This window comes from Scyliorhinus torazame, chromosome 13 (assembly GCF_047496885.1).
Source record: "Scyliorhinus torazame isolate Kashiwa2021f chromosome 13, sScyTor2.1, whole genome shotgun sequence".
Lineage (NCBI taxonomy): Eukaryota > Metazoa > Chordata > Chondrichthyes > Carcharhiniformes > Scyliorhinidae > Scyliorhinus > Scyliorhinus torazame.
The window spans coordinates 19,235,289-19,250,379 of record NC_092719.1 but is presented as its reverse complement, the minus strand read 5'-3'; the positions used below and the strand labels follow the sequence as shown (position 1 = coordinate 19,250,379).

The window sequence follows — 15,091 nt, the reverse complement described above, 5'->3', positions numbered from 1 at the left end:
CACCAAAATGTCGGCTCCACCCCCGCACCGATGCTCCTTCCGGTGAGGGGCTCGCAGCCGGGCCACGTAAAGCCCCGGCTTTACCTAATGATACAGACGCAGAATGGCCTGGTCCGTGGCCGCGCATGCGCACGGCGGCAGCCGCGCTGTACAACATGGCGCCAGCCATGTGTGGGCCCAGCCTGCCAGAAACTGCCCCCCTCGCCACTCCTGGACCACCCCTCATCAGCCCCCGCCGAAGCCCCCCCTGCCAGCCGAATGGCAACCCACCCCCGCCATGCCAAGTTTATGAAAAAAATGTAAATGTTTTTTATTGGATATTTTAGAGTTTACGAAGGTTAAGAGGATACGCGATCGATGCCATCGGGAAGTTGGCCCATCGGGGGCAGAGCTTCGGGGGAGGGATTCAGGTGACATCGTGAGGCCGTCCCAACGGCGTGTGGCGTACTCGACTACGCAGTTTTCGAGGGGGCGGGGCATCTAAAAATTGGTGCCGCCCCCGATTTTGGCGTAAAGAGGGATTCTCCGGCCGATCGCTGAACACGATTTCGGCGTTGGCAATCGGAGACTCCCACCCAATGTTTTTGCTGTCTATTTCCACGTTCCCCCACACAAACTACACACACCCTCAGAACCACCCTGCTCTACATCTCTCCAATTTAACGTCATGAATTCAGCCAATGGACCAAAGCAATTTTTGGCCCATGAAATGTAAATGATAAAATTAGTGATGACGAGGATGACATAGTGAATCCGGTAGAGAAAGTGCTCATGAACAATTTTATTAAGACGTGTGACGGGTTGATGGATGCACTCGAACAACATGCACTTATAAGTGAGCATGAAATAATGTCATCTATAAAATAAAAGACAAACTTATGAGGCAAAAACAAATGTTGATGAGGCAGATGAAGCTGGGAGAACTATTCAGTAATGCCTTCCAGCAGAGTACATCAACATTCTGAATCATCTCCTACAAGCAGAATCGAAGGTGGTGTCACAGGTGGGAACTTATTACAGGTACCCTGCATTTATTATTCGGACATACATTTAACTTTTCTAGTCATTTTACTCCTGTTAGAATGCAGCCAGTTTTGGCTCAGGATATTGTAATGTATATTGGCCTAGTGCTATATGTAGTATCTGAAAATTAAAATGATAGAAATCCAAAAGGCAATCGATCCCGAGGATTTCAGATAACGGATGCTCAACCTGTAAAATGTTACAAAATGAAATTGTAGCTCTGCTAAAGACTAATTATTCAAATATCACATGGTTCAAAATAAAATGTCTACTGCCTACAGGCACTAATATTTTTTCACTTAAAAAAACATTTCTGAAGACTCAAATGATTAATACATAGAAAACAATGCAATCGTAGATTTAGAAATAATATGGCCAACACATTTTCTTAAGGCTCCTGTGCCTCAGAATTTGCCACTACACCATAGTTGAATGTGTGTGCGCATGTCACTAAGCTCACAATTGAAGAAATGGCCCCTTGGGTAAAGTTATGGTGTGGGTAGAAGCTTATCATAAAGGGGTCAATATCCCAGGACAGTTAGGGAAAAGAGAAAACTGGTGGGAACAAATACTGAAAACAATTGGGGGGAAAAAAAACATACAATCACGAGCGCAAGCCAGTGATCAGGTTGTCGCCTTGTTGCTCTTTTTAGCCTTAGTTTATTAGCTCTGATTATGTCACCTTTGCTCACGAGTCGCCAGGTATCTTTCTGATACCGCCACGTGGTTCAAGCTCGAGTTATGATTAATAAGTCATGATAAGCTTAGTAAGATTGAAATCAATGGTCATTTATTATATACAACAATTAATGCTTACACAATAATCCTACTATCTATATCGAAACCTACCACTACTGGCCAATACTTAACTTTAGGAAGGGCCCACCAGGTCAGGGAAATGAATGGCTTATCGAATCGGATCTGTCCCGCGGGATTTAAAAGGCTGATACGGGTCAATGGCTAGGAGTCTTTATCGGGTAGCGATCGCTGGAGTCAAACTTACAGTTTCTGGTCGATGTTCTTGCGAAGGTCTCGAGCAGAAGAAGGGAGAGAAAGAGAGATCTGAACTTGGCCCCTCACTTTATAGGGCTCAGGGGCTTCCCGCCTCTCGGGGCGGCCCTTGACCCCGAGTCCCAAGTGATTGGACTTGTTCCCAATCACTGGGTTCGATACGTCCAATAACGGGGCGATTCCTCGATCGGGGGGTGGTCGTTCACCTGTCTTTGTTTCGGCCACTGCAGGCGCCGACAGGTCTGGCCCGGCATTCAATTGCTAATATGTTGCAATTGTTCCCGGGGATAGCCGATTAAACTGCAGATGTCTGGGTTGATGTGCTGCTAATAGTCTTGAGTATCGATCTGGGCCGACTTCCCCAGAGCCGAATACGCTATTCTGTCTGCAGCTGTCCGTTTGTGTCCTGTTGGCTGCTTTTCCCATCAGCCTTTTCGGTTAGCCATTTTAAATCGGGTTTTGGCCAAATTAATAGGGAATCAGCCATTTTAGGTGGCTACAGCATGCATGGTCATTATTTGTGAATATGCTGGCCAAGTGGTTAAAAATCCTGGACTAGTAACCTAGAGATTGCTTTATTCAAATCTGTCCACAACAAGTGTAATTTTTAAAAATGTTCTAAAGTTCGGACTTGCACCAGGAAAATAATCGTGGAACATCATACAAATTCAGCTATCTTATTAATGTCCTTTCAGAGAAGGAAACCTGCCATCCCCACCTGATCTTCCCTACACTATTTGGTTATGTCTCAATGCCTTTCGGAGTCACGACAAGTCTTGCTTTGCCAGTATTGCCTGCAACACCCTTGCTGAATAGTGATCAGACGTAGTCTGTCTGTTCAGTTCAATAGTGGGGATTGCACCTATTGAGCCAAGTAGAGATCAGTTTTATTTAGGTTCACTTGGCTTTGTCGGTGACAGGAATCACGTCAGACACTGAGGCCAGAATTCTCCGGCTGTCGGGATTCTCTTTTGCTGCTGGCAGCGCACCCCTGCCCGCGGGTTCCCCTGTCGCATGGAGTGGCTTCAATCGGTAATCCCACTGAGAAGCGGCAGGAAGAGACAGTCCCATTGTCAGCAAACGGCACGCCGCCGAGAAACACACAGCTGGGGGACCGGCATATCCAGCCCCAAGGGCTCAATCCACTGCAACATCCACAAGTTGATGGTAAGGAATTAAACAGTCCAATGAATATCTGAAGGATAATTTTGACCCATTCTACAGTTTCTACATGAGAATTCACTGCCTCTAAATCAGAAGTACAGTAGTAATTAGTCACAGGTTTCCTGCAACAGTTCAAAACCTCTGAAGCAGCTGGAAATAGTTACAAATGAGCAGATTGATTTGAAGGACATTCGGGGGGCGGTGGGGGATTGGGGGAGGGGGGGGGGGGTTAGTTTTCAGAAAATATTTTGTCCTCTGGGCCTCCTCAACTTTGCAGATGGTTTCCTGATGTTTTCCAGAACCACAGCCTTTGTCAGGTATTGCTTGACTGAGGGTCTTGGGCATGTGGATTCGAAAGGAGCCGTGCTGCTGTTCGAATCACCTGCAAAACATGGTCAAATAAAATAATGCATGCGTTTTTATATACACTTAGAATCACAGAATGATGCAGCACAGAAGCCCATCAAATGATGCAGCACAGAAGCCCATCATTCTTGTGCTTTTAATCTGTTATTTTATTTATTTTGCTTTTCTCTCCCACCAACAACAACCCCCCCCCCCCCCCAACCACCACCACCATCGCCCCGTCTCCTTTTGGGGTACAATAAGCATTAGCAGCCTTCTCGGGGCAAAAAGCTGAATTTAATATTCATCCAATTGCATGAACAGGCTTCAGTGCTGGATATGAAATGTCTACTGATACTTTATCCAGATATACTGACGTTGATATAAATTTGCATGTATTTACATTGCAATCTTTCCCAAAGTTTTATAACATATTCCTCAATCTGTTCATGCGACAGTTTTATAAATCACTGTTCCAAAACTGTGAGCCAGTAAATAATATCAAAGAATATAATTTAATCTATCCTACTCTATCGTAATAATTATTGATCGTGTAAATTGTACATAAAGCAATCTAGTAACTGCTGCAGGAACACATGGATTTACATCACGTGAACTTTATTACCCGTTAACAAGCATTTCTTCTTGTGCATATCCTGTGAAAAGTGTGTAATTGTAAATGTAAAATGCGCAGCTGGTTAGCTGAGATGGTTAGGATGTGGCGGTCATAACATCAAAGTTGTGGGTTTGATCCCCCTACTGGCTGTAGTGCAGGTGTGCAGGAACCAGGAGATAATATCAGAGTGGAAAATCAGAATACTGGGAAAGATAGAAGCCCTAGAGTAGGGAATAGTAAATTAATAGGCTGGGTCAGAGTAAGGGGGAAAGTAATAAATTCTAAATCAGGATTATTGTGCATGCATGTGAATGGGTGGAGTGTACCAAAAAAGATTGGTGAGTTGCAGGTGCAAATTTGCCCTGTGGAATAATAATGCTGTGGCGATAACAGAGACCTTGTTCAAAGAAGGGCAGTACTAGGTGTTAAATATTCCAGGATACAAGGTAAGATAGGAAAGGACGAAAAGGGGAAGAGTGAGGGTACTGATTCAGGAGAGCATTGGGATGCTGGAGAAAGACGATGTCCCAGAGGGACCAGGGACAGAATCTATTTAGCTGAGGGTGCAACTGGCAAGGTAGATAAGGGCTAACAAGTGGATGTAGTATATTTGGAATTTCAGAAGGAATTTAATAGGTGCCAGTTATTGCATAAAAATAGTGCTCACGGGATTGGGGCAACATGTTAGCAGGAATTAAGGATTGATAATAGAAAATTGGGCCAAAATAAACGGTTTATTTTCAGGCTGGCAGGCGGTAACTAATAAGGATACGTGATTTGTGTATTTACAATCTATATCAATGCCTTAGATGGGGGAACTGAGTATAATGTCTCTATATTTACTGACAATAGAAAATCAGGTGGAAATGTTAGCTGTTACGAGGATGCAGATAGGCTGCTTTGGATATACGCAGGTTAAGTGAATGGGCATAAATGTGGCAGATGGAATATAATGTGGAGAAGTGCAAAATTATTCACCTTGATAGAATAAATAGAAAAGCAGGCCATTTATTACATGGTGAGAGACCGGGATATTGGTATTCAGAGGTTTCTTGAGTGTTCTATTCTTATGTTCTCAGAAGTTTGCAAAAAGTGGTTCCAGGTCATCCTTTAGACCATCTATGAATTTGTCATACTTAATTTTAAAGAATTTTATTAATAGTATATTAATACTTGTTTTATTTTTTTATAGCCCCTTTCACATCAAAATATCTCAAAAGACTCTTCATAATGAATTACTCATGAAGCGCAGACGTTTTAGTTTTAGGCAAATTCATTATGTGTCTGCTGATAATGGGTGGGTTTTTTCGGCCTCTCAGCCGTTTGTTTCTTGGCAGCAGGAGGCAGAATTCTCTGTTCCCACTGCTGTCAATGGAAATTCCCATTGAAGCCACCCTGCGCCGCCGGGAAACCTACGGGTGAGGATGCACTGCCAGCAGTAAATAAATCCCGCTGCCAGCGAAAGGCTGGAGAATTCAATGTCCCAGGGTGGCACAGTAGCACAGTGGTTAGCACCTTTGTTTCACAGTGCCAGGGACCCGGGTTCGATTCCCGGCTTGGGTCATTGTCTGTGCGGAGTCTGCACATTCTCCCCGTGTCTGCCTGGGTTTCGTCCTGGTTCCTCCCACAAGTCCCGAAAGACTTTAGATAATTTGGACATTCTGAGTTCTCCCTCTGTGTACCCGAGCAGGCACTGAAATGTGACGACCAGGGGATTTTCACAGTGACTTCATTGCGGTGTTAATGTAAGCCTACTTGTGACAATAAAGATTACTAAAAACAAAATTCAGACAACACCATGAAAAACACAAAGACCCATCAGCATTCTCCTAATAATTAACCATTTCACTCAAAAGCTGGTTAGTTCTGTTGTTGCTTGGCCGAGACTGATGCAGAAACCAGTAGAACATAGAACATTACAGCGCAGTACAGGCCCTTCGGCCCTCGATGTTGCGCCGACCTGTGAAACCACTCTAAAGCCCATCTACACTATTCCCTTATCGTCCATATGTCTATCCAATGACCATTTGAATGCCCTTCGTGTTGGCGAGTCCACTACTGTTGCAGGCAGGGCATTCCACACCCTTACTACTCTCTGAGTAAAGAACCTACCTCTGACATCTGTCTTATATCTATCTCCCCTCAATTTAAAGCTATGTCCCCTCGTGCTAGACATCACCATCCGAGGAAAAAGGCTCTCACTCTCCACCCTATCCAGTCCTCTGATCATCTTGTATGCCTCAATTAAGTCACCTCTTAACCTTCTTCTCTCTGACGAAAACAGCCTCAAGTCCCTCAGCCTCTCCTCATAAGATCTTCCCTCCATACCAGGCAACATTCTGGTAAATCTCCGCTGCACCCTTTCCAATGCTTCCACATCCTTCATATAATGCGGCGACCAGAATTGCACGCAATACTCCAAATGCGGCCGCACCAGAGTTTTGTACAGCTGCAACATGACCTCATGGCTCCGAAACCCAATCCCTCTACCAATAAAACCTAACACACCGTACGCCTTCTTAACAACCCTCTCAACCTGGGTGGCAACTTTCAGGGATCTATGTACATTGACATCGAGATCTCTCTGCTCATCCACACTGCCAAGAATCTTACCATTAGCCCAGTACTCTGTCTTCCTGTTATTCCTTACAAAATGAATCACCTCACACTTTTCTGCTTTAAACTCCATTTGCCACCTCTCAGCTCGGTGCTGCAGCTTATCTATGTCCCTCTGTAACTTGTAACATCCTTCCGCACTGTCCACAACTCCACCGACTTTACTGTCATCTGCAAATTTACTCACCCATCCTTCTACACCCTCCTCCAGGTCATTTATAAAAATGACAAACAGCAGTGGCCCCAAAACAGATCCTTGTGGCACACCACTAGTAACTGGACTCCAGTCTGAACATTTCCCATCAACCACCACCCTTTGTCTTCTTCCAGCTAGCCAATTTCTGATCCAAACTGCTAAATCACCCTGAATCCCATGCCTCCGTATTTTCTGTAGTAGCCTACCGTGGGGACCTTATCAAACTCAGGTTTGCCAGTGACACATTGCAGTATGTGGGTACATGTCCAATGTTACTATCAGAACAGCTAGCCTCTGTAAATATATGGTTGTGTATTCCAATGTTCAGATAGTCGATTCATGACTTTAGAGTTTCACAAAATGACCCAAAAAGTGAAAACTGTACTTTTATCGAAAAGATAACCCAATGATTTCTTGTTCCAAACCAAACAGTTGTTTTTCAGTCTGTTACAGCTGAGATTATTTTTGAGGAGTGAGATCAAAGCAAAGATACCGCAACACACTGTAGTCCCAAAGGACTTTCAATCATTGTACAGGTCAAGTGGAAAAAAGCAAAGTGTGAAATGATCTCAACAGAAGTGTGCTAATGTTGTATGAATGAGTGATTGGGTGTCTGTGCGTGGCTATGCCTTTGGGAATGAGCTACCCAAAGTAACCCTCCCATGTTCTCTTCTTATTACAAAAAGGTCAAAAGAATCACAACAATTAACATTCCAGGAAGTCTTTCTAGCCAGGTGTTCAATCGGACGGAGGTGCAAAAATATATATCAAAAAAGAAAATAAGGCTGATGAGGAGGACTGGACAGGAATGGTGAGGGGTTCTTTTTTGCACCTTTGTATAATGTTGCTTTGGAAAGGCAAAAATATCTGCAGCAAATAGAGTAAGGAGCCCCCAAACACACAACATGGGTGGTATAATAAGATCCGGAAAGGAGTCCACACCGAGCTGAACAGGTGAATCAAAAAGAAAAAGGTTTAATGCAACAGAACAAGAATATAGAGCAGTTACTCTACTACAGGAGCCACTCACAGTTCATGGCCCTCTGGTTTTATACAGGATGTAGAAGGAGGTGCCCTACCCCTCAGTGGAGTAGTCCATATTCCCCATAGTCCTATGGGAATATCAAACCCACAGTCTCATAAGTGTCCCATGATGTGCTTAAGGTTTCATTAATGTCCCATGACCTGCTTAACACTAGGTTATGACATTCCTCCCCCCACCCCCCGAAGTTCGTGGTGGCACCGTCGCGGTTGGGCCGATATGGGGAGGCAGGAAGCGAGGGCGGGCGCTGCCGTCTTTAAGAAACAATTTTTCCCTCAATGGGGCAGACGGGGGAGGGTCCGGCGACGAGTAGCGGAGTGGGGTGCAAGAGGCCCCCAGACCGACGGGGAATTTTGGGCACCTGTAGTGTCGGCGGGAGAGGCACCGACGGCCCCGGTACCGAGGGAGTCGGGCCCAGCTCCGAATCAGAGGAATTCAACGGGGAGGCGGGCAGAATGTGGCACAGCTGGGTCAGAGACGTTGTAGGCATCCAACAGGGCCTGCGGGGCTGTCAGAGGAGCCGACCCTACATGCGCCGACGGGCGCCTGGCTCTAAGGTGGTCCACATGACACTTCAGTTGTGGCCTCCCACTCGTAGGCAATACAAGGTCGGCCTGGTCCACCGCAGAACAGTGCCATAAGCCAATGGTCATCCAGAGCGTGGTTACAGATCTAAATCTCGCCCCCTTGGGACAAAAACACGAACCGGATGTTTGGCATGCGGAACTATGGTCTGAAGATCCTGTGCCTTGTGCACCATAGCTCCTATGTAAGATCCTATGGCTGGTTTAGCTCACTGGGCTAAATCGTTGGCTTTTAAAGCAGACCAAGGCAGGCCAGCAGCACGGTTCAATTCCCGTACCAGCCTCCCCGAACAGGCGCCGGAATGTGGCGACTAGGGGCTTTTCACAGTAACTTCATTGAAGCCTACTTGTGACAATAAGCGATTTTCATTTCATGTAGGGCAACAGCAACCCTATCTGGTCCATAGACGTCAACCCATCAGAAGCTCCGCAGGAGCAATCCCAGTAACTGCAAGGTGGGGTAGTCCGCTAAGCAAACAGAAATCGGGCCAACTTGGTATCCAACAAGCCATGTTTCCTCAAATCGTGCTTCAGGGTCTGTACAGCCGCTCAGCCAACCCGTTCAACGCTGCCCTGACATGGTGGACCCTGTCGGAGCACAAGAAGGCCGAGAAACCTTGGCTCGTTAACGAGGGCCCATTATCGGACACGAGGACCTCCGGAATCCTGTGGGTGGAGAAGGAGAGGCGGAGTTTCTCGATCATCATTGACATGGTGATAGATGGCATTCAGTGGACCTCCATACCCTTGGAGTGCACGTCGATTAGAAGAAACATTGAACCCAGAAAGGGACTGGCAAAGTCGACATGGACACAGGCCCAAGGATGGCCAGGCCATTCCCACATGTGCAGGGGTGCAGCGGCGGGTAGCCTCTGGTGTTCCTGACAGACGTCGCACTGGAGGGCCACCGTCTCAATGTTTGTGTCCACATCAGGCTACCAGACATAGCTCCAAGCTAACATCTTCATCCACGAGGCCCTGGAGTAGCTACTATGAAGGTCACTTAAAACTAATGACTGATCCTTCTCCGGGATCACCACCCGGAGAGACCCCATCCCCAGAGTAAGACCCCCATCTTCCGCACTTAACTCGGTCAACTTGGTGGCGATGACCTGCAGTTCCCCAGATAACAGATCTGCAGTGCCACCAACGAGGATATCATTTTGCAGCTTCGCCAAGACGGGATTTTTTTTGCATCCATTCGTGGATACGCGAGGCCGTGACAGAAAGAGTATCCATAAAATTTAATATGGCCGATAATCTGTCAACACGGTGATGATGCACCGCAACGGCAGGCGACTCAGTGCATCGGCGTGGGAAATCTGGGTCCCAGGGCGGTGGTCGAACGTGTATTCATAAGCCACTAGTAGCAGCACCCAGCGTGGGATTCAAGCCGAGGCGATCGGCATAATTTTCTGAGGTTTGTGGTCGGTGATCAATAAGAAATGCAATCCGTACACATATTGATGGAATTTCATGACGGCGTAGATCACCGCCAAGCCTTCTTTCTCGATGTGGGCATAACGGCGCTCGGCCGCTGATAGGGTCCTAGAAGCAAAGGCAATAGGCCGTTCTGAGCCATCTGCCATTTGATCCTCCAACACCGCTCCGATCCCATACAGGATAGCATCACAGGTGACGATCAATGGTTTTCGAGGGTCATAGTGCTTCAGCAAGCCCGAGGTTGCCAGGAGCCTCTTCATTCGCCGGAAGGCAGCTTCCTGGTCGGGGTCTCAATGCCATTCAGAGTTTTTCTTCAAAAGAGAATGTAAAGGGGTCAGATATACAGCCAGTGTGGAACAGATATTCCATAATAATTAACAAGGCCTAAGAACGACCTCAGAGTCATGGCTTCGGTGGGAGCCGAAGCCATTTGGATGGCCTTCACCTTGTCCACCATGTGGTGGATGCCAGCGCTATGTACTCGGTATCCCAGGTAGACCACTTTGCACGCATGAAAAACGCACTTCTCTTGGTGCAGTTGAATTCCGACGTCCGAGAACCTGTGGAACACTGTCTCCAGATTTGTCAGGTGTTCTTCTCCCAAGATGCCGGTGATCAAAACATCATCCAGATAAACGGCCATTCGCGGCAACCCAAAAAGCACACTTTCCATGGTGAGCTAAAAAATGGCGCATGCAGAAAATACCCCAAAATGCAAATGCATTTATTCAAATAGGTCTCGTTGGGTGTTGATGGTGATATAATGCCATGAAGCCTCATCCAATGGCAGCTGCAGATAAGTGTTGCTCATGTCTAACTTTGTGAATGTAACGCCACCGGTCAGTTTGGCGTAAAGGTCTTCTATTTGTGGAAGCAAATATTTGTCCAGGCGGGAAGCGGTATTCACGGTTAATTTATAATCCCTTCAAATGCAGACGGAGATGTCTGGCTTGAGGACAGGAACGGGAGCAGCCCAATCGGCAAAACGAACAGGCCAGATTATGTCCAATGCTTTCAGATGATGCAATTCTGCATTAACTCTGTCAACTGTGGCGTACGGATCAGGGCTGGCCTGGAAAAACCGAGGCTGGGCCAGAGGGTCGTCGTGAATCCTTGCTACCGCTCCTCTGATGGTGCCAAGCCCTGGGCGGAATACTTTGGGAAACTTCCCCAAACCAGCGCATAAACCGCCCGAGCCAACCTGTAGAATTTAGCTCCAATCTAAGTGTGGATGGCGGAACCAATAGCAGCCCAACAAACTAGCCCCGTCCCCATTAACAACTGTAAAAGGCAATTGGGCCTCCTAGTAACCGTACACAACGGGGGCCTTTGTTGTTCCGGCAATGCGTAGCTGTTTTCCAGTATAGGCAGCGAGTGCGCCATAGTCTTAGATAGGTCCAGCACCTGGGTGATCTTTCAAATATCTTCAAAGGTTTTAAAACCTACCACCGACTCCGCCGCTCCGGTGTCAAATTCCATATGCAACAGATGGCCATTTACCTGGGTGGGAACAGTGATGGGGGCTACTTGAGGTGCCAAGACAGTGTAAAAGGAGCTCTTCCTCCTCCTCCAGATCTTCTAAACAGTTGGCCCGAGACCCGGCCTTAGGAGAATGCCAGCCACGGCTGGATCATTGGGGACAATACGTCCCAGTCTGTCGACGGGCCCCTCAGTAGGAGCAACCACAAGTAGGACACCGAGATCCAACACTCGTGATGAGGGTAGGTGGTGTCCCCGGGAGACCTGGTGATGTACGTAGCCATATTTCAGGGACCTGCCGCTGATCCAACAAAAAGGAGGGGTCCACATGCCCCGGTCCACGCCCTACTGCATTCACCTCCATTGCTTGTAGTTCCTGGACTCTCTGGTCTGCGTCTTCCTTTGCCTGGGCTATTTGGATGGCCTGTGACAATGTCAGAGAAGGTTTCACCAGCAGCTGCCACTGCGTCTCCATGTCACTGATACCCGATACTAACCGGTCCCTCAGGGCCTCCGATAAGGACTCTCCAAACTAACAGAATTTGGCCATTAGGCGCAAACAGGCCACGAACACGGCACTGACTCCCCTGGATTGCTGGAGGCATTCCAAAGTCTATATCGCGGCATTATTACCGAAGGTGGTGGGTTAAAATGACTGCTGACCACCTCAATCAGATGTTCGAATGTGCTGGAGTCGGGGGCGGCGGGAAAAAACAAGTCTCGGATCAAACTGTAAGTCTCCGCCCCCACCGCGGTGAGGAATACCATGACTTGCAGCTCATTCTCAGCAATGGCATTGGCCTGAAGGAAGAAGCGAATGTGCTCAGCGTAGAGGACCCAACTAACCCAAGCCACATCAAATGAATCCAACTAACCAAACAATGGCATCCTGGAGTGCGGAATAACCCAACTGGAACTCGGGGCTTTGGAGGCAACAGAGGCCAAAGGCTGCAGCGTCGTACAGAGACTAGAGTTTACTCCTCATCACCAGTATTATAAGGTCTGAAAAGGACTCCACTCTGAGCCGAACAGGTTGAATCAAAAGGAAAAAGATTTAATGCAACAGAACAAGAGTACAGAGCAGTTATTCTACTACAGGAGCCACTCACAGTTCATGGCCGTCCGGTTTTATACAGGATGCAGAAGGGGGAGCCCTGCCCCTCAGTAGGGGAGTGCATATTCCCCATTGTCTCATAAGCGTCCCATGACCTGATTAAGGTTTCATTAGTGTCGCACAACCTGCTTAATCCCAGGTTATGACAGGTAGCAGGCCATTTTCTGACAGGTGGAGTTTTTCAGTCACCTGTTTCCCTCTTCAGTTTAGAATGATCTCTTTATGGGGCCAGTATGTTGGAGAACATTCAGCTAAAAAGTTTTTAAAACGGACCCAACACCATGAGCAGAAGTTTACGCATCCCCCCCCCCCCCAAGGCAGGTTCTGAGGCGGGAGTTTAAAAGTTGAATGGACGGAATTCCCCAGCCCCCTGAGGTCGCGCCTGCCCATACCCTTACTCAGTTTCATGCATGGGTGGGCAGGGCCTCAGGTGGGAAACCCGTCCTGCCACCCATTCGGGGCATTTTCCTGCCCAGCCTCAATTTTTAGGCTGGTGGATGAGGGCAGGGTAGGGATCAGAGGAAAAAAAAAAAACTTTCTCCACCTTGTGCTGGGGGAGGGGCCCCTTCAAAGTTGAATGCTTTCCCTTCCGGGCCTCCTCCTCGACTCCCCCCGCCCCCCACACCGATGCCGCAATCACCCCACTCCTGACTCCACCATGGGACTTAGCTCTAGGCAGAGTGCCACAGTACCACTTCTGGCCAATTAAGGGCGGTGTCTGGCTGGGTTAAGCTGTTGGCCAATCAGATTAACTGACAGCTCTCATGAGCGTGACTTCCTTCCATGGGCAGATGGAAGCCTCGCCCACTGCTGATCAATGCTCAAGTGTGTGTTAAATGGCAGTGGACGTGCAAGACTTGGCGGTAGAGTGTTACGTGCTGACCCTTGGGACTAAAGTATTCTACGGTGTAACTCTGCCTGTACTATGGGGAGAACCTCTGTGCTACTGTCACGTGACCCCTTAACTAGCTGGGTCATCACAGCGTCCACAGTCTACAAAGTGTTTCAACAAATAACGCACAAGGTCAACTTGACCCCCTGGTGCATTTTTATTCGCTCTCCTCAGATGTTTTGCTGACTTCTTCTGTCAGGAACAGTCCATCCACATTCACAATCCTCAATAGTAGGCATTTTAGATTATTTTCTTTGGCCATTGTTTTCAGACAAAAATCAATGAAAGAGGTTTTGAGTCTCCACAATGGATGGAAAATGATGAGAAGGGTCAGCAAAATGGCTTATGTGACAAATGGAGGTGTGGGGGAACCTCTATTGGGAGTCCCTGACACTCATCAGAGGCACTCCTCTGAGGTCATATCCTCTCTTTAACCTTCCTCTGACCACTCCCAGTCCCACAAACTCAGCACCCCCCCCCCGCCCCCCCCCCCCCCCCCGCCCCCCAACTCACTGAGATCTGCCAGTCAGGCCCTGCAGATACCCTGGACATCCTTGAACAAAGATAAGTACAGCACAGGAACAGGCCCTTCGGCCCTCCACGCCCGTGCCGACCATGCTGCCCGTCTAAACTGAAATCTTCTGTACTTCCGGGGTCCATATCCCTCTATTCCCATCCTATTCATGTATTTGTCAAGATGCCCCTTATTCGTCACTATCGTCCCTGCTTCCACCACATCCTCCGGCAGCAAGTTCCAGGTACCCACTACCCTCTGTGTAAAAAACTTGCCTCGTACATCTCCTCTAAACCTTGCCCCTCGCACCTTAAACCTATGCCCCCTAGTAATTGGCCCATCTACCCTGGGAAAAAGTCTCTGACTATCTACTCTGTCTTTGCCCCTCATAATTTTGTAGACCTCTATCAGGTCGCCCCTCAACCTCCGTTGTTCCAGTGAGAACAAACCGAGTTTATTCAACCTCTCCTCATAGCTAATTCCCTCCATACCAGGCAACATCCTGGTACATCTCTTCTGCACCCTCTCTAAAGCCTCCACATCCTTCTGGTAGTGTGGCGACCAGAATTGAACACTATACTCCAAGTGTGGCCTAACTAAGGTTCTATACAGCTGCAACATGACTTGCCAATTTTTATGCTCAATGCCCCGGCCAATGAAGGCAAGCATGCCGTATGCCTTCTTGAGCACCTTCTCCACCTGTGTTGCCCCTTTCAGTGACCTGTGGACCTGTACACCTAGATCTCTCTGTCAATACTCTTGAGGGTTCTACCATTCACTGTATATTCCCTACCTGCATTAGATCTTCCAAAATGCATTACCTCACATTTGTCCGGATTAAACTCCATCTGCCATCTCTCCGCCCAAGTCTCCAAACGATCTAAATCCTGCTGTATCCTCTCACCGTCCTCATCGCTATCCGCAATTCCACCAACCTTTGTGTCGTCTGCAAACTTACTAATCAGCCCAATTACATTTTCCTCCAAAACATTTATATATACTACGAACAGCAAAGGTCCCAACACTGGTCCCTGCGGAACACCATAAGTCAC

General features: G+C 47.6%; 1 protein-coding gene across 1 annotated transcript in view; it reads right to left on the bottom strand.

Moving 5' to 3' along the window:
* Window positions 1-842: 842 nt before the first annotated feature.
* Window positions 843-15,091, bottom strand: part of LOC140387866 (uncharacterized) — a 77,025-nt gene continuing 62,776 nt past the window's right edge. Inside the window, exon 8 of the mRNA XM_072471120.1 lies at window positions 843-3,580. Coding sequence (XP_072327221.1) covers window positions 3,512-3,580 — 69 coding nt within the window. The 3' untranslated portion in view covers window positions 843-3,511. The remainder of the gene's footprint in view (window positions 3,581-15,091) is intronic.